This window comes from Malaclemys terrapin, chromosome 19 (genome assembly GCF_027887155.1).
Source record: "Malaclemys terrapin pileata isolate rMalTer1 chromosome 19, rMalTer1.hap1, whole genome shotgun sequence".
Taxonomy (NCBI): Eukaryota; Metazoa; Chordata; order Testudines; family Emydidae; genus Malaclemys; species Malaclemys terrapin.
Window position 1 is genome coordinate 9,940,825 of NC_071523.1, and position 25,422 is coordinate 9,966,246.

Here is a 25,422-nt window from a genome sequence, read left to right on the forward strand (position 1 = left end):
ATCTTGTAGTTATGCTATTTTATTTACAGTGACAAATGCTTCCTCCATTTCACGCATGTATATGATTTCAAGACAAGTCTGATCATACTGCTTTGACAAATGTCAAAATGGTTTTATTTGCCGTCACAAGATCTTGTCTACATTGGCAATTTCTGGGAAATCTCCCACCACTGTGGCTCCAACAACCATAGCAATGGTGGGAGCACTGGTTTAGTTGACCTAGATCTGTTCTGAGCAGAGCTAGACAAGGTGATGGTGAACGCTAGACAAGCGCTCCCCACTGCTGCCAAGCCAGTGGAGCTGCACAGGTGGTACTTCAGTAGTTGAGATTTCCTGAAAATTGCAAGTAAAGATGTAGCCTTACCATACATGTTGTATGCTGTAAGAGAGAAATCACGTGAGGTGCCAAACCCCTCCTGAGAGATGCCAAGCTCCTTTCACTTCCACTGACTTCAGTGGGAGTTGAGGGTACTCAACTCTCATCAAGCAGTGCAGTACCTTGCAGGATCCAGCCATCTGAAGCCAAGCCTGATCAGCAACAGACCATTTTGCAAGAAGTTGGGGCCCAGTAGCAGTGCTTAACATACTTCATGTTGCTTTACAAAACATCTGCTTAATATTTTATCAATGACAATGGCAGGGTTTTAGCTGTGTAATTCAAAACAATTGCAGTCTAATCTGTAGTTTCAACAAAGCATATTTTCTGAAAAGGAAATAGTTCTGATTTAAATAATCATACACAATGATCAATATCTATAATGTCTGAAAAAAATTAAAACGTCAAATAGAAAATAATCATTTAACTATACCTGGCTACTTCCTTTACCAGCTGTTTCTTACCTCCCACATGTATACATTGTTCTTAACTTGGGATCTTTTTTTCTTGTCACCAACAAACGGTCCGAATTTTTTGCCTTTTAAAATTGACTTTGTTGCCCAGACACCTGGAGAGTTAAATCAGTAACTGTAATTAGTCTACTTTATTTCTGACAAATCGCTTTCTTAAACATTTCATAAGTTTATCAAATACATGCCAACTAACTTCAGGGAGCATTTACAATATCAAGAGAACAGACAAGAAATAAAAATTTACTCAAAGTCGACTTATGAAGCCAACTCCGAGCCCAGAAAAGAAACTTACCCATGAAAGACTTTATTAATCTGTTAGGTCTATAAATTTACTCAACTCCAGATTTGCTGAACCAAACGAATGGCAAGCGAATTCCAGACCAGTTTCCTTACTCACAAACGAGAACAGTGTCTCTACTGATCAGAGTTCAAACCTGGAGACTACTAGCTGGAATGTCCTAACTGATCAACTGTTGGGATGGTGAAGAGGAAAAGAGGTGGTCTTATGAACGAAATGAAGCAAAAGAGGCGATATTCTGACACACACACACACCCAGCATGCTATTATCTCTATCTCATTAAAGCAATCGAATTTGTAACGTAAGCAGAATTGCAGAATCTATTTCAGAAGGATGAAAAATGGTATTTATCTAAAAAAATTTGTTCTGAATCCTTCGTATCACGTCACCAGGTAAAAGCATTGAATCCCCATACTGCTGTATGCAAGATTTTATGGCAAGTTTCTATAAAGCTACACAAACCGCTTGTCAAACCATTTTCTGCACTGTTTCAGTTAAGCACACTATTCAGCTGATGGTATACAGACAGCCCGCACACACAAGCAACAACCTCCATGGTCTCAGACCAGTTCAGAATAAAAACCAAATGCTATTTGTGTTGTAGATATAAAGTAAAATTCTGCATACAAGGATACCAATGACAATCTAAAGCAACTACGCTGACCTCAGTGGAATGAACTTTGGAATTACACTACAGTAATTTATCCCAGGATTTTAATGTACAACTAACAAAAGGGAAAGGAAGAGAAAACTCTTAGTACCATACACTGAACTCAGGCATTTCCCCATCTTATCTTGTATACATTATCCCAGTCTTTATACAGTAAGGTAAAGGTGACCACTCCAATCCCTCCTGTTTATCTGATCATATTCACAATACCTTACTACAGAAGTTCTCAACCTTTTTCTTTCTAAGCCCCCTTCCACCCCCCAAACCCAAACATGCTATAAAACCTCCATGGCCCACCTGTGCCACAATAATTGGTTTTCTGCATATAAAAGCCAGTTCCGGCATTAGGGGGTAACAAGCAGGGCAATTACCTGGAGCCCTGTGCCACAGGGGCCCCCACGAAGCTACATTGCTCAGGCTTCAGCTTCAGCCCTGGATGGCGGGGCTCAGGGACTGGGGCTTCAACTTTCTGTCCTGGGCCCCAGCGAGTCTAATACTGGCCCTGCTTGGAGGCCCCCTTGAAACCTGCTCAAGGCCCCCTAGGGGGCCCTGGACCCCTGGTTGAGAACTGCTGCCTTACTATATTATCTTGGTGTCTTTTTTTTAATATAGTTAGTAAAGATCCATATGCCAGGGTTGTTTAACTTGTTAAAGAACAACTTATAAAGTTATCTGAAGACCATTCTAGAAAAAACGCATTTTCACCTGTTTTACGTACAATAATGGAAGAATGAACATGCATTTTATTTGCTTTTCAGTGCAGACAAGCATGGTCTGTGGAAGAAGTACAGTAACAGGTCATTCTCACAGAGACCTTGCTAGCCAATCCACTGTGGATCATTCATCATAAGCTCAACAGAAGTTTGCCTTTACTCTCCAACTGGGAATCAAGTTGTCACAATAAAAGTGAAAATAACTTATCTGAGTTACGATGTACAAACCAGTGGTACAAGTAGAAGGTGTCCAATAGGGTGACTGTGGAGAAGGACTCACAAGCAACACAGAGAGGAAAATCATATCTCTAGATTGTGAAGAATTTACCAGTGCAAGTTTAACTGGTGGAACACTCGATACCTATTAAACGTCACTTCTGATCTAATAAAATGCATGATGCAGGAGAACAAGCATAAAAAAGGCTTTTTCCACTATAAACACAAAATCTCATTGCTACACAATTGCAATCTTTGTCCTTTAACACGCATTTTCATAATTCACACTCTGTTTTATTTTAACTTCCCACCCCATTTTAGTTTCCTTCCCGTTTGTTTTTTCTTTGAGGAATGGGGAAACTCACGCTGACTGCGCCATTTCTTTGTTACTTTAATGCTTCACTTTCCATAGCTGCCAGAATGTGATATTTTTGTCTTCTAATTTCTCCATTATCTTTTCACAGTTACAGCACTTACCAAGCCGTGTCTTGTCAACAGCAGATGGGAAAAGCCTCACTTCCTCAGGAAGTCCTTTAAGCACATGTTCAGGTACATCAGCCAAGGTCTCAGCTGCTCCTGCAGATTCAGTTGTGTTCTACAAGTCAAAAAAACAGAAGGGCCATGACCATGATGAAAGAAAAACATTTTAGCACAACAGATGATCAACCCATACAAGCTAGAAAAACTGGTGACAAAATGAAAGTGAAATTTTAATTTGGCATTTCAACTAGGGATTCAATATTGCAAGTGTCTTCCACATGAAGGCATTGGAGGTTCTTTGGTATGCCCATCACATTTGTTTATACTTTTGTAGAGAGTCCTAAAATCATGTTAAAAAAATCTCCTAGTGAGAAATCTACTGAATTGTTCCTTTGGAAATCTTTCTGCTTTGTTCCAGCTATTCTATGCTCACGTTTGATAATGACAAGTCGATGCATGTATTTTGTCTATGGTCACTATTTGGCAAACAAATGTTATTTAGGCTTGTTTATACCCCACAGGCCAGTTGCCACTTACTTCAGCCTTGTGTTCTATTTAAAATTCAGAATTTCCATCTCAGAAATATTTAATCTCATATGTGCCTGAACTTTGTATACATAACAATGTTGTTATGGGTTACCTGATGGCTATTAATAATAGCTATAATAGCAATATTAAAAGAAAAAAGTGGAAGACAAAGGTTTGCACTCTTTCTATGCCTTTGAAAAAAAATGTATTTTATATTTCTTCCATTATTCAATTTACCTAAATCAACTCATTTTTCAAGTGTGTTTTTCATTCTTGTTCAGCTAATGTTTTGAAAACTGTGCAAATTTATATATTAAATCAGGTAAAACTGGTCTAGAGAGCAGAATTATAAATCAATCTTAAACAAGACCATTACACAAGCATTCCACACATTAGAAACAAAATGTTCTAAGTAGGATCCAAAATCCATAGTTAGGCACAGGTGCACACAAGTTTGAATATTTGGTCAAGATTCTGGAGACCAGCTACTTATACAGCCCCTCTGAGTACCTCTTTCCCTCTGAAGGAAAGAAATATAAGAAGGTAACAACTGAAGTCTAGAGCAGAACTGAGACCTGAACCCATATCTCCTAAGTCATAGTCCACTGTTTTAGCCCCAAGACCATCCTTCCTCCTTAACAAAAGGTTTTCTAAAAAGTTTAGTTTTCAGTGTTCTTAAGAACATTCAGTTCAGTATAACGATCCCTTCTCAATTCATAGTGGCTCAATCAAATTGTTATGAAGAGATCTCAGAACTGTAGGTAACTTTGCATATCCTGCATGTTGCAATGCCTAGGCATAAGCAGGCAAAGTCACTTTTGCTATGGCTAGACTCAGTGTGTAATTCCCCCCCACTTTTCAAAGCTGTGGACACTTAAAAGGGGTATATAAACGCCCCAATCCTGCAACTGACTTTAATGGGACTCTGTACAAGCACAGGAGTCCACCTGCACTCCAACTGCAGGATCAGAGCATGAATAAATTTGTAAAAAGAGCTGATATAAACATTGGTATATGAAGAGGTTTTAGTGCCTGTAGACTATTATCATTATGAAATTTCAAATTTCTACAGCTTCCTGTTGAGGTGCTAGAGTTGTTCTAAATCTGCTAAACAATTTTTTGATTAAAAAACAGCGTAATTTTTTCCACACTCTGCAAACTGGATAATGGCTGCACAACTTTCTGCTCTAGTTTAAAAAAAATCCCAAGCAAATATCCCATGGGTAACATTCTGAGAAAAAGTTTTAAGTCGCTGAAATAGACAGTTTAGTGGGAAAATGCATATATAACTTTAGTTATATGAAGTGCAACAAATATGCATTCAGAACTTAACTACTCTAAAAATTAGCAGTAGGGAAAGGAAGCTTTTTAAATGTTAGGGTTTTTTTCCAAAGGTGTTTAGCTTATCCTACAGCTTGTGTCACAGCTACTAGCCAAGACGTACATAAGCAGAAAGATTCATGCCCCAAGCCAGAGAATAGAAAGGTCAGTAAATGTTGACCCAGTGGCCTATCTTCCTTGACTGAGTCTATGACAGACACTAAAAACGTTTTAAAAAGAAGAAATTGGGTTTTAGTAGTGAAGTACATTTTTTAAATATTTGACCCTTGACCAGAAAAGCTAATTGAGTAAGGCAAGCAAGTGCATGTCGCGATTTACTCTTCAGCTGCAGCACGTTTTCAGTTTAATATGACTGTTTTGAATATAAAACTTAACTTGGTAGTTCAATATTTTTATTTTGAGCTTTGAATATTTGAAGAAAGTTGACAAAGGCGTCATGTTAGTCTATGAACTCTTCAGGGAAGGCACTGTTTTCATCTGTACTAATGATACAGCACAACCTTGTAGTCAGCAAAGATAACTATGAAAGCTGATCAGCTGCTGTGCTAAGTACATTAATTCAAATTAGTATCAGCAATACAGCCCGAACAGTTGTATATTATAAAGCAACACTCATGAAGATATTTTACCTGTTAAGTAACCAAAAGACAATATAAACCTGAGAAAGCCACTGGACTGGAAGTATTATGCCCACTTGGACTCCATATTAAAATAGATTCAGTCACCACTAAATTAACCATTTATTTACATTAACTATTCTCAAAGCACTACTGAAACCCCACTTCTTAAGCTATCTTGTTTGCCTTAAAAAAAATTGAAATCTATGTTATTAAGAAGTGAAGAGCAGTTGATATACTTCTCCCTTAACTTACATCTCTTGATTTGACTCTTACGGCCTTGCACTGTGGGGATTTTAGAGAAAAATGAATCCAGATGAAATAAATTTGTGGGGAATTAGGAACACATCTACTCAATTATAATCCACAATAAATAGGGCCCTACCAAATTCATGGCTATGAAAAATGCATCATGGACTTTGAAATCTGGTCTCCCCCGGTGAAATCTGGTCTTGTGTGTGCTTTTACCCTATACTATACAGATATCAAGGGGGAGACCAGCATTTCTCAAATTGCAGATCTTGACCCAAAAGGGAGTTGCAGGGGGGTCACACGGTTATTTGGGGGGGGAGGGGGTGTCACGGTATTGCCACCCTTACTTCTGCACTTCAAAGCTGGGCAGCCGGAGAGCGGCAGCTGTTGGCCAGCCGCCCAGCTCGGAAGGCAGCGTCCCACCAGCAGAGCTGGGTGGCCTTCAGAGCTGGGTGGCCGGAGAGTGGCAGCTGCTCACTGAGGGCCCAGCTCTGCAGGGAGGAGCACAGAAGTAAGGTGGCAATACCATACCATGCCATCCTTCCTTCTGCACTGCTGCTGGCACCAGCTCTGCCTTCAGAGCTGGGCTCCTGGCCAGCAGCCACCAGCTGCCCAACTCTGAAGGCAGCGCTACCACCAGCAGCAGTGCAGAAGTAAGGGTAGCAGTACCACAACCCTCCCTACAATAACCTTGTGACCCCCCCCCCCCAACTCCTTTTTGGGTCAGGACTCCTACAATTACAAGACTGTGAAATTTCAGATTTAAATAGCTGAATCATGAAATTTATGATTCTTAAAATTTTATGACTGAAATTGAACAAAACGGACCGTGAATTTGGTAAGGCTATAACTATAAGCTGACTTCAGCTGAAGTTAGTAAAAGTAATTTTCCTCAACAGGAGAGTAGTTTTACACAGGATTGATGGATCTGCCTCAAATGTCTGGCTTGTAATTCATCTATCTTCATCCTAAATTGACAATGTAAGTGAAAAACATGGCTAAAGAAAACATATCCTATTTTACTTTTGTTTACAGATTTATAAAATAGCTTTCATACCAGCACAAATAGCTTTTCATACTGAAGACTTATGTTTAGGATATGATGAGTCAAAAGATACCAAGAGATGGTAATGCTATTGTGTTGAAGAATGTGTCACAAGTTGGCTGGGCTATGTTATCTACTAGATAAATATTTACTATTTATATTGTGGTAACAGCCACACAATGTGGTAAGTGCTTTCCAACCACACTGTTGCTCTGGTCCAAAATAGCTTAAAAATGAAAGACAGGACATAAGAAGAGAGATAGAAGAAGAGATGCAACATGCAAGTAGAGTGATTAGGGTGATGATTAGCCTACTTATTTAGTATTTGTATTACAGTAGCACCCAGAAACCCCAAATAGATAAAAACCCCGCTATGATAGATGCAGATTTTTTTAAGGGACATTACATTGAAATCTATTCAAACAAAAACAAAACAAAAAAATTATAAGTAGTTTCAGGTACCACACCATATATGCTGTGTGGAAACCAAAGGCAAACAGGAGGAAGTCATTTATAAAGGACAAACAGTGAAACTGACTACAAAGAAAGTGCTGTGAAGTGCACAGAGTAAATTGAAAAGTAGTGGAAAATGTTTCTCTTTCATTTATTGTAATCATTGGTGTTACTCGTATCAATACAGTAGAACCTGAGAGTTATGAACACGTAGGGAATGGAGGTTGTTCGTAACTCGGAAATGTTTGTAACCCGGAACAAAATGTTATGGTTGTTCTTTCAAAAGTTTACTACTGAACATTGGCTTAATACAGCTTTGAAACTTTACTATGCAGAAGAAAAATGCTGCTTTCCCTTTATTTTTTTAGTAGCTTACGCTTAATACAGTACTGTACTGTATTTGCCGTTTTTTCCCCCCTCCTGTCTCTACTGCTGCCTGATTGCATACTTCCTGTTCCAAATGAGGTGTGTGGTTGATTGGTCAGTTCGTAACTCTGGTGTTTAACTCTGAAGTTCTACTGTAGTAACTAAAATAATTCAGAATAAGGTGATCCTTTAAGTTGATGGTGTCTCTTTAAGGACACTTCACAGAAGGTACTGCAGATTGCTTCTTTCTCCATATGCCTTTCCCTGCCAGTCCATACATTTTGCTCCAAACACGATGTACGCTGCACAATTCAACTTGATAAAAAGACATTGGGAAGGTTCACTTTGCATTCTGCAAAATACAATGATTTGGACCAGCAAGGCAACAAATGAAAGGCAGGCTTTCATCCAGGAAATTTACAAAAGCCAAAACACACAGCACCCCCTGCAGGAGTGCTGGGCAGATTACTGGAACAATTCCTATCTACAACCAACCTTGTAGCTCCAAAAATTAGCATGAAAACAAATGTATTTTAGTGCTAGGTTTGCTTCTCAGTTACCTACTTTGCTACAAAAACATTATAAATTGCTGTTAATTTGTTTAACTGTCACAAAATAAAAATAATGTTTCTAATTTTCTGAATTTGAATGATGAACATTCTAAAGTCAGAATTCTCCAATAGCCACATATAGTTAACAAGTAAAAATAATCATTTGGTCAGCCTGTATTAAGGGGAAAAGTTAGGTTCTAAAAGGTTAACAATTATTAAATATTTTAATAAATGGCTAATCAATTATTTTAAACTGTTAAGACGCCCAACAGGTTTCCTCTAATCAATTATAACATCTTCTGTTGTGCTCATCATTTACTACACATCTGCAGTATGCTTACAACATAGATTAATATGTTAACTTTTTATAAGCTATTTATGAATATACCCTTCATTTCAGAGTTACTGAGCATGCACAACTCCCACTGAAGTCATTGCTCTTTAACAGAACTGCATCAGGTGGGAGCTGAAGATGTTTGGGTAACTGAAAATTTGTAAATACAGAAGCTCCCCGACTTACGCAAGCGTTCCGTTCCAGAATGCCTTGCATACGTTGAATTTTGCATAAGTCTGGAACCTATCTCCAACAGTTACACCAAAAAAAAAGCAGCTTACGGAACTTTTTCCGTAAATTGGATTTGCATAACCCAGGGAGCATCTGTACCAATTTTTTTGGCATCCAAGTTTGATAATTCTGGCCATAGTTATTTGTCCTAGGCCACAGAAAAAGACAGTAGCAAAGATGGAAATAACAAATCTAAATATCTGGAAAGGTATCAAAATATTAACCAAAAACAGGGGGACTGCACAACTGGCCTGGGTAACCCTGCTCTACTTTGAAATCCTTCTTGCTTCTAAACAGGACACAGAGGAATGCTGACAATGCTCATATGCATACCAATACTCAAAAGCTTCCTCCAGTGCACAGCTTTTTTCGTAGCAAAGAAAAGGTAAATGTTTGAGGAGGGGAAATTACAGGCACTTGTGTATGCACCAAATTCAGTTGTGTGTCTTCAAGCCAAAACTGGTAAAGATACCCTCCTGCCCTCAACCTCCAGTGTCAACACCTTGTGAACTAGAGCTCTTTCCAGAAACGACCAATACTTAAGATATGGTTTGAGATTAAAAATAGTAAAACACTTCCCAGTACTAGGTACACAGTATAACCAATCAGTATAAGCAGCAATTTCAACAATTTTTGACATTATAACTGTGTAGCTCGGATACTAACTATATCACACTGATCACTGTTACATGACTGTATAAAAACTTAGTTATCTGTGATAGTTTTTCAAACAAAACAGTCAATTTTGGTGTACAATATGGTGTACATTGAACATATCAATTACAGTCAATAAATAAGGTGACCCAAAAAGAAATAAATAATTTAGGAGAAGCTTTGGGGTACATTGCTGCAAATCTTTGCAATCAACTATATAAAGAAGTGAGCTAAAAATTGAAATGTGCAAGACCATGTTTTGACATTTAACTATTTTCACATAGGACTGTAGGGTATATGGTATATGCAGTTCTCCTAGGTCCTCCTTTTTACAAATTTAATCATTAACAGACTAACTGAACATGTCAAGCATTAATCAAATAAATGGTACGCCTTGTTTGGGAAATAATCTTTAGTAACCTCTTTTTCAAGGGAAGATCACAATATTTTCTGAGCAGGGTTTTCAAGAGAAGGATAGTTGCCCTGATTTGAAAACTCTAGGTCCTGTGATTTCATCAGCAACACTGACTATACTATACCCTTGAGAAGGCAACAGTGCCTTGGGCCAGAAGTACTGACAAAGTAATGACAAGACAGCGAGGACTGCAAGCAAAAAAATATGGCAGATGTAGAATGTAAAGATAAGCAGACAACCTATGATTCGGTTCCTGCAAATGAAGGCATGGTGTTAACAATTCAGTTGAAGCTAAGTATTCAACACAGTTCGATAACTACCACCTACTTAACCACTCCCTTTAGTGTGCTCTCAGAATGGGGTAATCTAGCCAGTATTAACTAGTGGTACTATCCTCAGAACATTTGTTTTCGCCGCATCACAAATTTGTTTTCTTAGAGTTTTCCCCATCCCTGGGATGTTTCTTTACAAATGTTTCATATCTTACTTAAGCAATGAGAAATGTATCCTTGTAGTAAGATTTTCAATATAAAGTAACAGGCATTTGGAAAAAATATGCAATATTAAGATTCAAACACCAAAACATATAATAGTAATAAGGCTAAGGTATACCATTTTCTATATATTTACTGTGATAGCTGTGTATTTAAACATTTGAGACTCATGTCACCAAGTGCTAAATAAAACCAGTAAAGTATCAACATCAATACAGCAGTTTAAAGAGTACACCCCAAAATGTCTACTGTCTACAAGGCACTAAAATATAACTTACACTGCTGTAAATCAACACTAAGCATTAATGTAACAAAGAGAGGCCTGCACCTCAGACTGTTTTAAACTTGTTTTGACTCAGCAGCAGAAGTCACTAGATACACCTCTACCCCAACATAATGCGACCCAATATAACATGAATTCGGATATACGCGGTAAAGCAGCGCTCTGGGGGGACAGGGCTGCGCACTCCAGCGGATCAAAGCAAGTTCGATATAATGTGGTTTCACCTATAACGCAGTAAGATTTTTTGGCTCCCGAGGACAGCGTTATATCGGGGTAGAGGTGTACTTTTTTCCATTAGTTTAATATATTGGCTTTTTGCCATTTTTTTATTTCATACAAAAATAGGTAAAAAGAGAGGCTTGTCCCGCACATTAGCGCACTTAAATACTAAAATAAGTTAAAAATTCTCATATTTGTTGATCGTGAATCAGTGTGTGTCTGTATGTATACTTATCCATACACGCAGCATAAGCAAGGTCTGCTGAAATCAGACATGTTTACTAACACATTAATATGATTTGAGTTCTGAACAGTTAAAATAAAAACACCAATCTTAGATTTGTAGTTTCATTTAAAAGGCAGAAATGTAAGAATAAATATTTTAATATAGATTAAGAAGGTCATTTTCTACTTTCTCTGTTCTTTGCAATGGCCTGTGAAACTATATAGTAACTGGTTTTTGAATGGCTGTTCTGACCCTATTTTAATGCTTCAACCAAGAAGAGGGTTGGGGGCTCAAGACCAAATAATATTTTTATTTAAATGCAGACTTTGGCTCATTAGCACTTTTAAAGGGAAAATTACTTACCTGTAAATGCAATTCTCTAAAGGAAGGTTCCACTATAAATTTGCACCCCATCTCATGCCCTTGAGAGCTGACAGGCTAGCACAGTGTAGTTTAACATCCTCTGACAGTGAGGCAGTCCATGCACATGCCTCGTGCTCAGGCGGATGGACATATAAATATACATAGCACATCTCAGCCATTAACTGCCAGTTCCTTTTCTAAGTATCAAAGGGATAACAAAAATCCTAACTCTCACGGGGAGCTAGGAGGGGAAATGTAGATGTATAGAGGAAATGACCTTCAGAGAACTTCTATTACAGGTATATATAGCAATTTCCTTTCCTTCGAAGGTATGTATCCTTGACAGAGCCTCATACTCAGTGATTACAAAGCCAGGGGAATGTCTCTCCCAAACAGACTAGGCTACTCAATGAGGCTGGAAAAAAATTACACAGAATTAGTGTAATATGTCCAGCCTATTATTAGAATTAAAAATATTAATTAGAAGAATGCCAGGTAAAACAAATACTCCTCATCATAACGTGACGCTGGAGAACCATTTCTTTAAAACTGATAAACATAGGTCGGCAGAATTTAGCAGTCAGCTAAACATCATTTGAAAAACTTTCAGGTCAGGATTACAGTAGTTAGCCACGTCAGTCTTCTTCAATACATTTATTAATAAGCAAAGTGTGGAAAATGTGTATTTCTTCCTGTTAGTGGTTACTGAATCGTACATACTTTTTGAAGCACTGCTGGATGTAGCAGCCTACAACATCTGAAGACATACTAAGAATTTCCTCCTCTTTCTCCCTCCCCACCCCCATTTATGTACAAGCAGAGCACAAACATGAACAGGGTTTTGTAAATCACTCACCTTCTCAGCAGAAGTGAGTTGGGAAGCTTTGCACAGTAAGTGGGCAAGCTCTAACCAATACTTTCTGCTTATTTTAGACTTTTATTTAAAAATATTTTACTTTCTAGCCCTCATGTTTGTGATTTGTCAAATATGAAATGATACAGTGCTATTTCTTGAGTTCAGAAAGACCTTTTCAGTGTCTCTGCCACTACTACAGCATTCCCAAACAGCAGTAGAGTGAAAATGACAATACTGTGGTCATATCAATGTTATTGCCCTGTGCTTCAGTAAGCCTGGAACAGCTGCAAAGACATGTACACAAAGGAGGATGACCTGAAAATTGGAAACTACGGAAGATGTAGAATGTCAGGGATCCCCTGCTACCCACAGCAGCCAAGAGGTCAGGGGATGGGTAAAGACTTACCATACTTCCTAGCTTCCAGCAGCTACAAGTCCGTGTAGGAAGAGAAAAAGGTTACTTCCCTCTTTCAGCAGGGAGAGAAAGGCAGGAGTAATGGGGAGGTTTTGTGACTTTCAGACACTTGCTAGCCTTAAACAAATATAGAAGTAGATGGCACCTGAGCTGACAGAGCATGGTGACTGGAATTCCAGCACCTTTCCCCTTCCCAGTATCTGGGACAAATGATATTGGGCTTCGCACCAGGGCATTGGACGTGGATTTCATTAGTGACCCCTCATTTTATTTTTCATCTTGGTCTCTGGCTAGGTGTCTTCTAGAATACATGAAAAACTGCAAGATAGTAAGCAACATTACGTAATTTTAAGGTTTGATTCTTCTCAGTATGTCAGGGCCAGAAGATGTTAGCAGACCAGGACATGTTCCTAGTACTGCTCATTTTAAAAATGTTAATCCCCATTTAAGTACGTAATCTCTCATCACTCTTTTTTTAAAAATAAATAGTACAGAGTCAACTAGCTTGGACAAAACTGTATGACATTTTACTAGATTATCCACTTAGGCCTGTCAGAAATTCTTCCCTAAATACCAGCACTATCCTTGCCTCAAAAACTTCAGAACAATTCTAGCACGTAACAGAGTATGTAACCTGCATGTATCTGCAGGTATTAAAATACAAATCAGTACCTAAATTTACTTCATAAATCGAAGAGATTAGCATCTAAAAGTCATTCAACACAGCAGTTTGAATTCCACCTCCACTGTACTAATGGAATTCACAAATCACTTGTTCAAGAGCATTGACAATGGCCTGTTTCATGACACAGTAGATTTACACCTCCAAAACAAAACTCTTAATAAGTAACCAAATATGCTATTCAATATAATAAACAATGGACCAAATTCTGGTCTCGGTTAAATCACTGCAACCCATTTATTTGTAACTTGAATGCAGTTGCATAAACATAATCCAGAAATACTACAGCTTCAGTCACTTCTCACAGACTTTGAAGAAACGCATTCAAATAACTTTTGCTATAAAATGAATTAGTTTACCTTGGGGGATATTTTATGGGGCTACTATATAAGTGCATGTGCTACAAGCAATGTTAACAGACATCTGGGTAAAACCAGCCTGAAAGAGTGAGAAAAAACAATACCCACTGTTTTAGGATTTCTAACATTTTTCACAGAGTTCACCACTTGAATACTTCAAGAAAGCTAGCACTCACTGAATAAAATAGTGACTAATCAGCTTCATTACTACTTTTTAGACTTGTTAATGTGAAGTCGCTCATAAATACTGAGCTGTTGGCATTCAAATTTACAGGGGGTAAAATGGTAGAAAAACATCGCAAAAAATAATTTGAAGGGGTGGAAGAGAAGAGACAGCAGACTGGAGACTAAAGTTAAAATAAAATGTTGAGCACAACTTGATAGCATCTCTGAAGACATTTCTGAAGCAATAATTATTATTAAATATGTTTATTATGTTAGTGCCTAAGGCCCAATCAAGAATGGGCCCCACTCTGCTAGGTACTCTACACACAGAGAGAAGTAGACAGCCGCTGCCTTGAAGGGCTTATAATCTAAATAGACAAGACAGACATAAGGTGAGGGAAAGAATATAACAATATGATGCCAGCAAACGTTAGTTCCACTTTTTTTAAGGTTGGTGCTGTTAGGAAGGGACAAACCTAATGCAAAGTTAAGGAAGAGGGGACTTGGAAAAGATAGGGTTGAGAAGGGCTGGGGTGCAGTGAGCCTGAAGTGAAGATACTACAAGGGATGGGGGAGGGGATGACGAAGTGAGGGTTTGGAGCAAACAACCAGTTATAACAGGGCAGAGACAATCTAGTCAAAACTGTAGGAAGATCTCAGAATGTACAAAGGTACATGTTTTGGCTGCTGCAGCAGCTGCTCCTATTGGCAGTGATGTTAGAGTATGTCTACACTACCCACCGGATCGACGGGCAGCGATCTATCCAGCAGGGCTTGATTTATCGCATCTAGTCTCTCCCGTCAACTCCTGTACTCCACCTCCACGAGAGGTGTTGGTCGGAGTCAACGGGAGCAGCAGCTGTCAACTCACCATGGTGAAGACACCACGATAAGTCAATCTAAGTACGTCCACTTCAGCTACGTTATTCACGTAGCTGAAGTTGCGTAACTTAGATCAATTCACCCCTCCCCTCCCCCCATAACGTAGACCAGGCCTGAGTTTCTCTGTTTCTGAAAGGGTCTCTAAGGGATATTAGTAACAAGTGAATGCATACAGCAGAACTCTGATTTGATTGGGGGGAGGGGGAATTAAGAATATATGTCATTTGCTCACTTAAGCAATTTATACTCCCACCCTTTTTTTTAAATGGTCACCTATACAAATATCCCAGATAGAATGCAACCTCTTCTCCACACAATCTTAATGCAGTCTGAGATGCATGCGTAAGAATGGCCATACTGGGTCAGACCAAAGGTTCACCTAGCCCAGGATCCTGTCTTCTGACAGTGGCCAATGCCAGGTGCCCCAGAGGGAATGAACAGAACAGGTAATCATCAAGTGATCCATCACCCATTCTCAGCTTCTGACAAACAGAGGCTAGGGACACCATCCCTTCCCATCTTGGCTAACAGCCATTGATGGACCTATCCTCCATGAACCTATGTAGTTCTTTTTTAAACCCTGTTATAGTCTTGGCCTCTGGCAAGGAATTCCAGATTGACTGTGCGTTGTGTGAAAAAATACTTCCTTTTGTTTGTTTTAAACCTGCTGCCTAGTAATTTCATTTGGTGACCCCTAGTTCTTGTGTTATGAGGAGGAGTAAATAACACTTCCTTATTTACTTTCTCCATGCCAGTCATGATTTTATAGACCTCTATCATATCCCCCAGCGTCTCTTTCCAAGCTGAAAAGTCCCAGTTTTATTAATCTCTCCTCATAAGGACGCTGTTCCATACCCCTAATCATTTTTGTTGCCCTTTTCTGAACTTTTTCCAATTCCAATACATATTTTTTGAGATGGAGCGACCACATCTGCATGCAGTATTCAAAATGTGGGCATACCATGGATTTATATAAAGGCAATACGATATTTTCTGTCCTATTATCTATCCCTTTCTTAACGATGCCCAACATTCTCTTTGCTTTTTGAACTGCCGCTGCACATTGAGTGGATATTTTCAGAGAAGCATCCACAATGACTCCAAGATCTCTTTCTTTGAGTGGTAACAGCTAATTTAGACCCCATCATTTTATATGTATAGTTGGGATTATATTTTTCACTGTGCATTACTTTGCACTTATCAACATTGAATTTCATCTGCCATTTTGTTGCCCAGTAACCCAGTTTTGCGAGATTCTTTTGTAGCTTTTCGCAGTCTGCTTGGTTAGTATCCTCTGCTAGATCCAGGTATGTTGTTTAAATAAGTTAGTCACCTAAACTACTTCATTAGAACATCTTCCATGTCTAACTCAAGAATGTTATGGAGGGATCCAGGAAACAAATGTCTGTGACCAGGGACCCTTGGCACCAACTGGCAGAGTGCACAACGGGTGCATAGGGTTGTACAGGGCGCCCCGGATCAGATATAGTTCAACAAAGGATGGCATGTGAGGTCTCTACCAATAATCATTACAAAAACATATGTATGAATAATATGTAAGGAGTTATGTGTCTATATTGAAAAGTATGTTCTTAAGGTCTTGGAGTTAAGGCAGATTACCAGGAGGTGACAACATTCGGAGAGTTTTCTTGCCGACAAGAGGTAACTGATACCTATCTCCTTGTCTGGCCATTTGTGTATTGTATGCCTCACACTGATGCCTATTTATTTGCATATTGGGCTAGATGCAAATTAAGAGGCTGGAAAATCTACAAGAGTGGAAATCTACAGGAAGAAATAGACAGCAGGTGGGTGGGAGGAGGTGGTGTCCTGTTTATGAACAAAGACAAAAGACTGGTCTGGTATATCTGGAGTACAAAAAGGACACATGGAATCATTCATCTGGGACGCAAACTGACAGAATGTTTGTCTCATGAAAGGAGGGTCAGCCAGGGTGGCTATAAAGTGCTGCAAGGATTCTGGATGAGCAATACTCTAAAAGACATGAGAGTATCTTGTTAATTAATTCTAGGACCTATAATGTGTATGAAGATTGTTTTACAAATGTTTTCAATACTTTTACTTGCTACTATTGAATCTCTATGTTTTGTTAAACTTATACCTGATTTCACTGTAAGCATATGTAAATGCAAGTGTTAAGCGGAGGTTGAACTGAGCTTGGGTATACTGTTTCTTTGGAAGCAGCGAATCTGCGAATACTGCGAGTGTCCAGTGGACAGGGACTGAACGCTCAAGGGTTGGGGGTATGCCAATCGCTAACCTGGGGGTCAGCAACCTTCGGCACGTGACCCGCAGCTCTCATTGGCCAGGAACGGCAAACCGCAGCCACTGGGAACTGTGGGGGGCCGTGCCTATAAACAAAATGTCTCACAGCTCGCCAGCGGATTACCCTGATGGGCCGCATGCCGAAGGTTGCCGACCCGTGCTAACCTATAGTGACAGCAGGACCCGCAAGCCCTTGAGGGAAGTGCCTACATTGCCTGTGGTTGGTGGAGTCAGGGAGCTGACTCACAACAGGCCCAGACAAAGCTTTCTCATGCTAAGGGCAGTTGGTAGCAAGGGTGCCCCAGAACCCTGGGTACCCACAGGAAGCGTCACAATGTACCTCTGCATAATGTGAGTGAGAAAAACCCCCATTAACTTGAGGGTCATTTAAATTAGACCAAAAGCAGAAATAGAAATAATGAAAGTAATATGAGAACAGGACACTTGAGAGATGTTTGGCATCAGGCATCAAAGACAGCTCTTATATAGACCTGGCACTACAACTTGTCAATAGTGAATGAAATCACAAAAGCACTACAAGAAAAAAACAACACAGGGTTGATGCTAAATATATAATTAATCTGAATGGCAACTAAATCATAAGCAGCCATATGTACTCTGTACACTCGGAAGGCCAAATCTGAATGTGGGAGATGCCAAAAAAGATTTCAAACTATAGGAAGAACTCGTTGGGGGAGGGACCTCTATTTGACTGCAGAACACCAAACATGCATATGGCACTGAATAAATAATATTAGCAGTTCGACATAAGGATGATTTTTTTTTTCATAGTGTGTGGAAACCATATTTAATTCTAAAAATAAATCGTTGTTGAAAAATATGGGAAAGAAGCAGAACCACCAACAGTAATTACCAAAACCTAGAATTTGGAGCTTACAGAATCTTAGCAATTCCCGAAAGTGTATCAGAATAAGAACTCAACCAGTTACTATTCAAGCAGCTACACAGCAACAAGCTGTTCTCCTCTCATATTGCTGAGTACATGCAAAAAACACCTCACAAATGAAGATGTCTGGTTGCAATTATACATGCAACTGTGATGAGATATTTCCCCCAACCATCCCATACGTGACTGCAAAAGGATATTAGCACAAGTGTTAATGCATCAACTATAACTACCATATTACTTTACAAGCTTGATAGCTCCATTGGTAGAGATCTTTTTATATTATAAATATTACAAATCTATATTTTTGGTTTCCACACAAGAAGGGGAGCAGGAGAGGGGAAATCCCAACAGCCAATTCCAAACTGTAATTAGTTATAATTAGTCCATGGTAATGGTAGAGGTCTGGTGTTCTTTAGTGAAGTAGCATCTTTGTTCTATGTTGGAGATAAATTAATTACATTATTCCTCAATGACATGTTTGGGGCATGAGGGTGATAAAGCCAGCCATTAGAAACCGTGAACATCAAGGAAAAAGAAGGTGCACAACTAAGTTTTTTATGTCATTGTGCCACCAAGGTTGTTTCTGGCCAGAGAAACAAGAAACATCTGCTCATGGTCATTTTTTTCAGTAAACTCAAAAACTGATTACATCCCTTCAGTATAATAGCCTATTCTTCCATTCACAGTCAGAAGGGATTTTTTTAGCTCCATCCAAAGAGAAGCCTTTATAAGAATTAAAAGGGTCTGTTTACCTATTCCATAAGTGTTCTTACATAACCCAAGTGTGTACAACTGGCAAGCATAAATATAATATTTGTATTGATTACATGTAAATTCAGAATAAATAAAATCATATATAGGTAGCACTGCTTAACACACCACACTACAGGACACACAAAAACCTCATGTTAATATATTCCTATATCCAGGCATGCTATAAGGAAAAATGCTTATATTTCAATGTTTCAGAATAGCAGCCGTGTTAGTCTGTATCCACAAAAAGAACAGGAGTACTTGTTAGTCTCTAAATTTGTTAGTCGCTAAGGTGCCACAAGTACTCCTGTTCTTTTTATATTTCAATGTATATTCTTAACTTTTCAGAATAAAGAGATTTTAAGGCTCTAGACCAATGTGAAGGTTTCTTCTTGAATCAGTTTCAGTCTTCATAATAGGTTCTGATGATTGTGGGTTTGAAACTGGAAAATAGACCGAAGGCTGCAATTTTCAAAATCTTTGTATAAGCAGGTAAACTGATAAAAGTAAAGTACAAACTGACATGGGTCTCCTGGAGAGGTTTTCTTGCAGGTAGTGCCAGCCTCAATATCTTACATCTGATTAACAGGAGTTCACACAGAAAAGCCAATTAAAATCAATAAAATTAGATCAACTTCACATACACCCACACTGTGGATGGAAAAGGACTATGAGATTTAATTAAAATCAAAGGTTTTAAAGAACAGCACTAACATTTTGGCTTCCTAGTGCAGTGGTGTTCAAACTTTTTTTCTGGCGACCCAGTTGAAGAAAACTGTTGATGCCCGCGACCCAACGGAGCTGGGGATGAGGGGTTTGGGATGTGGGAGGGGCTCAGGGCTGGGGCAGAAGGTTGGGGTAAGGGGGTGATGGCTGCTGGGTGGGGCCGGGAATGAGGAGTTCGGGTGTGGGAGGGGGCTCTGGGTTGGAGCAGGGGGTTGGGGTGTGGGAGGGGGCTCTGGGTTGGAGCAGGGGGTTGGGGTGTGGGAGGGAGTCAGGGCTCTGGGCTGGGGGTGCAGGCTCTTAGGTGGGGCTGGGGATGAGGGATTTGGGGTGCAGGAAGGGGCTCCGGGTTTGGGGGGGGTCAAGGCTGGAGCAGGGGATTGGGTGCGGGGTTCGGGCATGGGCTTACCTCAGGCAGCTCCCAGTCAGTGGTGCAGTGGGGGTGCTAAGGCAGGCTTCCTTCCTAGCACCGCAGACCGTGCTGCGCCCCGGAAGTGGCCAGCAGCAGGTCCAGATCCAGGCGGAGGTGCGCAAGGAGCTCCACGCTGCTCTTGCCCACAGGCACTGCCCCACCTAGCTGAGTTGGTGCTCGGGGCGGGGGCAGCGCACGGAGCCCCGTGACCCACCCCTCCCCCGCCCGCCTAGGAGCCAGATCTGCTGCTAGCCACTTCCAGGGCACAGCGCAGTGTTGGAACAGGGAGGGACTAGCCTGCCTTAGCTGGGCAGCACCGCTGACGGGACTTTTAACGGCCTGGTCAGCAGTGCTGACCAGAGTCGCCGAGACCCAGTGCCTTCCATTCCACGACCCAGTACTGGGTCGCGACCCACAGTTTGAAAACCACTGGACTAGTGGATCACTATTACTATTCCTGGTAATAATTAACTGGTGTAACATCTAAGTAAGGTACTTTGAAAGTCTTACGTTTAAACTCACCTGATTCATTTTGAATTCCTGTTGTGTTCTGAAAAGACACACACAACAAAGAAACTCCTTTGATTACATGAGCCCTAAAAAGAAAAACAGACAATTGTAATACACGCCTACCTACAGTGATTTGAAACTACATAAAGACCTGTAGAGTTCTATTTAAAAGGGGCTTATCGAAAAGAAGCCCATTACTTTATATCAATTCTGCTTCAGATTACTATATTGTCATTATAACCGATTCAAATTTAATCTTAAAACCCAAAGAAAGGTTTCTACCACTGACCTTTCTACGGCATCTTTTAAAGGTGAGACAAGCTGTATTCAGATGACTGACATTAATTTATCAGTTTTTATAAACAAATTAGCTGTTAGCGTTTTGCAATACAAAGCATTGCTGAAGAACTAGTCTAATTTAGTGATTTATTTTAGTTAAGCTACACAGTCATGATGCTTACCCCATAGGTTTAAAGCAGTTTGAAAGGATTTAGCTGCGCAGTTCCCATTATCAACAAGAGTCAGGCAACTAAGTCTCCATTTACCACATCTAAAACAGATTTTTTTTTATTGAAATTCAGCCTACTTTTCACTAAGGTGCTTACAGATATTGTTTTATTGCATACTAGCATTTTTTTTTTAAATAAAGGCCCCAGGTTTGAAAAAGCATGTTTCCATAAGTAACACACAGCTTTAAGTTAAATTTGGAGCCCCAATGACTTGTGTCTATATTTACCAGGAGAACACTACACCTTAGATTGTAGTTATTTGATGTTATTTATGTACAAGGAAGCATTATTGGAAGTTACATTGTAATTTTTACACAAACATTGTTTACTACCATGCAATAAAATAAATTTACTGTATGTACCACATTATTTCTCTTGGAGATTAACTGGTGTCTACACTGTTAATGTATTTTATGAAAGTATAGTTTTTACTGTTATTCTCCTGGCTTCAGTTTTCTTAAGCAAGATAACAATCACTAATATATTAACAATACATGTTTTCAAGCGCTTAGGCTAAATAATGTTAAAATTACAATTAATTTAAAATGTGTTTTAGCAAAACACTCAAAATAAATTACTGGTAATTCCTCACTTCTCTGAATTATACAAAAGTTAAAATGCCTCATAACAACATAGCAGGTATTGTCACGTATATACCCATAATGATTTCTTAAGAATAGAGGATCATATGATTTATAATAAATTAAAAACTTTCCTTGAAAAGAGAATCTCTTACTGTATTCTAGTCCTCTATGAATAACTCATTTTGGCCTACAGTCCACTTAACTATACTTATGTTGAGACAAAAGGCTGGGAAACGATCCGGCCTAAATCTGGCAACTTGCTCCACAGGTATAGGTCTCTGTCTGAACAAAACCAGTTGCAGGATCAACCCCTGAATTTTAAATAACTGTGGGACGTTTGAAGAAGGGACCTCTTTTTGGAACTTAACTATGATATTCCAAAAGATTTCAGCACACCCTTCAACAGGCACAAATCATTCAAAAATATTTCATTTTCAGTCCTAATATGTTCATATCTTTCCTTGACCCACAAATTTGACTTTCCAGATTGGCAGCACCAATGAGATCCAAGAAAAATAGATAAGACTCAATGCTTTTCATTTCTGTTTTCAGCAGCTTCCAAATGGCATCAGCATTTTGATTTTGTTAAATCCTGCAGTGACATCAATATGTCCCTTTGTCCCCTAGTCCTTTGGCTGAGGTTCATATGCTTACGTTTTATCACCGTCTTTCTTCAGGGGCCTCCCATACTACCCTCAGCTTTGATACCTTTATTTGCCTCTCCCTCGTGAATAATGTCGTTTTTACTTTAGATACTTTTACTTAAATGCTTTACTCAAGAGGTTCCTGAAATATGATCTATGGACTGCTAGGGTTCCACGGAGACCTACTAGTGGTCCATGGAAAGATGGCTTGTCACACGGAGAAGGGTGATCATATGTAAAGTGAAAGTAGACAGTATGACACACTTCTCTGTTAAGATGCAGCCTATATCATGAAAAAGTTTGAGAGTACGTTAGCAGCATTGCTGCTTAAGCGTTTATTAACTGTTTCATTGGTCTATGTATCCATATCTAGGTCAATTTATAGATGAAATACTGTGGACTAATATAGGACTCAAAACATTTCCTGGCGCGAAAGATTCAATTTTTTATATTTTTAGTAAATCACAGGTCTTGTTTTCACAATATTTTGCTTTCAGACCAAAAGAAATTCCTGATATAAAGAAAGCATGGGTTTTTTTGTTAAACATATATGTTAGCATTTGTGTTTGATCTTGTTGAGCTAGAACAATCTGGACACAATACCAGTAAATATTCCTCAACTTCAAAACTGAATGCATAGACAACAGCTTTTGAATTTATTTACCTATGAAACTGTAGACACATTCATGCAAACAATGAGGAATAAAAACATTCCCTGAAAAAGGCATACTTACATCAGCACCACTTTCTCACCCACTGAACGTTGGTTATTTGACACAGCCTGACAAAAAGTGTAAACAAAGTGTACGCATTGAGGGGTAGGTGCTAAATGAAAACTGTCAGATTAAAATAATTTCTTTAAAAAAAGCTCTCTTACCTATGTTAATAAGGTAATCATAGACACACTATTAACACTGAAAACTGTAAACATCTAATTCACTTTACCCCAGGCACGCTATTTAATTTTTTAACTTTGTTCTACCTGGACAATGAAGCTAGACTGTTTCTCCCTGGTTCTGATATACTAGCTTAATGCTGTGATGTTTATACTGAGAACACTATAAAAGAGTACTTAAATCCAGCACACAAAAAATGGTCATGGTCTTTTTAAGAAAAACTTAATAAAACTAGGTATTAGTAGAAATGTTTTATTAAACTTTTTAAAAAGCTAGCTGTCTACACTTCTTGGAAATGTCTCTAACAATATGAGGGGAAGACAGTGAACTTCAATGTACTCCTTTTTTTAAAAAAAAATGTATATATTATTTTTGTGGACAGTTTCCTAAACATACACAGTAACTACTAGCTACTTTTGAAACTACTACAAGCTACCAAAGACAACAACTAGGTACCTTCAAAGCATAAAACTAGAAGAGAAAATAAAATTAAGCTCAGAGCATAAGTATAGCTAGAATTTGATTTTATAGAAATACCTACTGAAAATTGGGTTACATTTTTTTTTTAAAGTACTTTTGTTACAAGTCCCATCTAGAACGGAAAAAGACGTGAGAATTTTTCTTCAATCTTTTTCAGTTTTGTAACTTGGTGCATTCAACAATACTTTGTGATTAGTGAATTTCACTGTTAAACTGCTAGGAGAGAATGTAATTAACTTATATTACAAAAACGTATCAATATTCATTATGAAAAAGGAATAAGACTATTAAATATAATCTCCTAGACAGTCACTTGGCTCCTTTACACCTACAGAAAGAATAGTATCAGGACACAAACACAAGTTATTTTTTTAACAGCAACAACGTAATCTTCAATTTCCACTAGGCAGCCAAGAAGAGATTTAAAAATTAGAAAACCAAATAAAATGAAAGAGTAAGGCCCTGATTCTGCAAACACCTGTGCATGTCAGTAACTTCGTACATGTACGAAGTCTCACTGAATACAAAGGGATTACTCATATGTAAAGTTAGGCTATGGCTCCACTACAGACTTTACAGCAGCACAGCTGTACCACTGCAAGCTGCGCTGCTGTAAGGTCTCCCATGTAGCCACTCTATGCTGGCAGGAGAGAGCTCTCCTGCGGGCATAATTAAGCCACCCCCGACGTGTGAGAGCATCTCCCACTACCATAGCACTATCCACACTGACACTTTTGTTGGTGAAACTTATGTCAGCCAGGGGGGTGTTTTTTTCACACCCCGAACAACACAGTTTTGCCAGCAAAAGTGCTAGTGGAGACAAAGCCTTACTCAACACATGCAAATGTTCGCAGGATCAGGACCTAACTACATAATCAGATAAAATGACTCAGGGTAGATTTGATTTGAATCAAATTGATTTAAATCACTAATCAGGAAGACTCAATTTAATCATGGATTTCTACATAAAAGTGCATTCTTGTTGGTTGTTATAACCTTAATACAAATTCTTCATAACTCAAAGATAGGTGTAGGTTTCATTTTTAGGAGGTACACACTATACATTTTTAAAGTGATTTATTTTGAAAAAACTTTTCAGATTAGTTTTACAGCTTTATCAGAAAATGAATGATTGTTTGGTTATTTCATTTACCAACGGTAATTGAAGCAGATATTTATGAAGTAATTGGGAGGTGAACTCATTAATATTTGGAGGATTTTCTTGTCATGCTGTATTAGGAGGAGATCACCACCAGACATTTAAATTGTTTTATTTAACTAAAACAACAACGTTATGTATTCTGTTTTTTTTTTTCTTCAACAGCAAACATAGTATTTTAACAAAGCGTATGAATTTTTGAATTTAGTTAAACATTCAAGTTTTTTAAAATCAGGTTTGTTTTTGTTAAAATTATTTTTAAATAAAATAGATAAATGAAATATTAAAAAAATATATAAAAAAAAAAGTCAGCCAGGCCAACAGGAGAAACTTAAAATATTGGCTTCTGCAGCTAACTCAGTCGGCTTCACCTTCATTTTCCTGTTTGTTCATAATCTGGAAAAGAAAAACAAGCTTTCCTGCTTTTTCAAGTCCCAAAGGATTTCTCAATTTGGAATGAATTAGTTCAAAGGAAGAAAATATTCTTTCTACACCGGCAGAAGAAGCTACTGCTGTTAAAAGTGAGATATCACTTCAACAGTCTCTGAATCCAAGTGCTTAAGTGAACTGGCGGAAGTCACTGGTGTGACTTTCTTTA

At 38.7% G+C, this 25,422-nt stretch overlaps 1 protein-coding gene across 8 annotated transcripts in view; it reads right to left on the reverse strand.

The window, feature by feature from the left end:
• The window catches only part of PRDM2 (PR/SET domain 2), a 145,743-nt gene that overhangs the window by 107,849 nt on the left and 12,472 nt on the right, over positions 1–25,422 (reverse strand). For 6 of the 8 annotated variants that reach the window (XM_054009046.1, XM_054009050.1, XM_054009043.1 and 3 more), the window contains exons 2-4: positions 20,565–20,638; positions 3,225–3,342; positions 841–944 (exon numbers count right to left, since the gene is read on the reverse strand). In XM_054009046.1, coding sequence (XP_053865021.1) covers positions 841–944; positions 3,225–3,342; positions 20,565–20,573 — 231 coding nt within the window. In that variant the 5' untranslated portion in view covers positions 20,574–20,638. Of the gene's footprint in view, positions 1–840; positions 945–3,224; positions 3,343–20,564; positions 20,639–23,023; positions 23,071–25,422 lie in introns of all 8 variants that reach the window. The other 2 variants (XM_054009044.1, XM_054009051.1) reach the window with 2 other exon arrangements.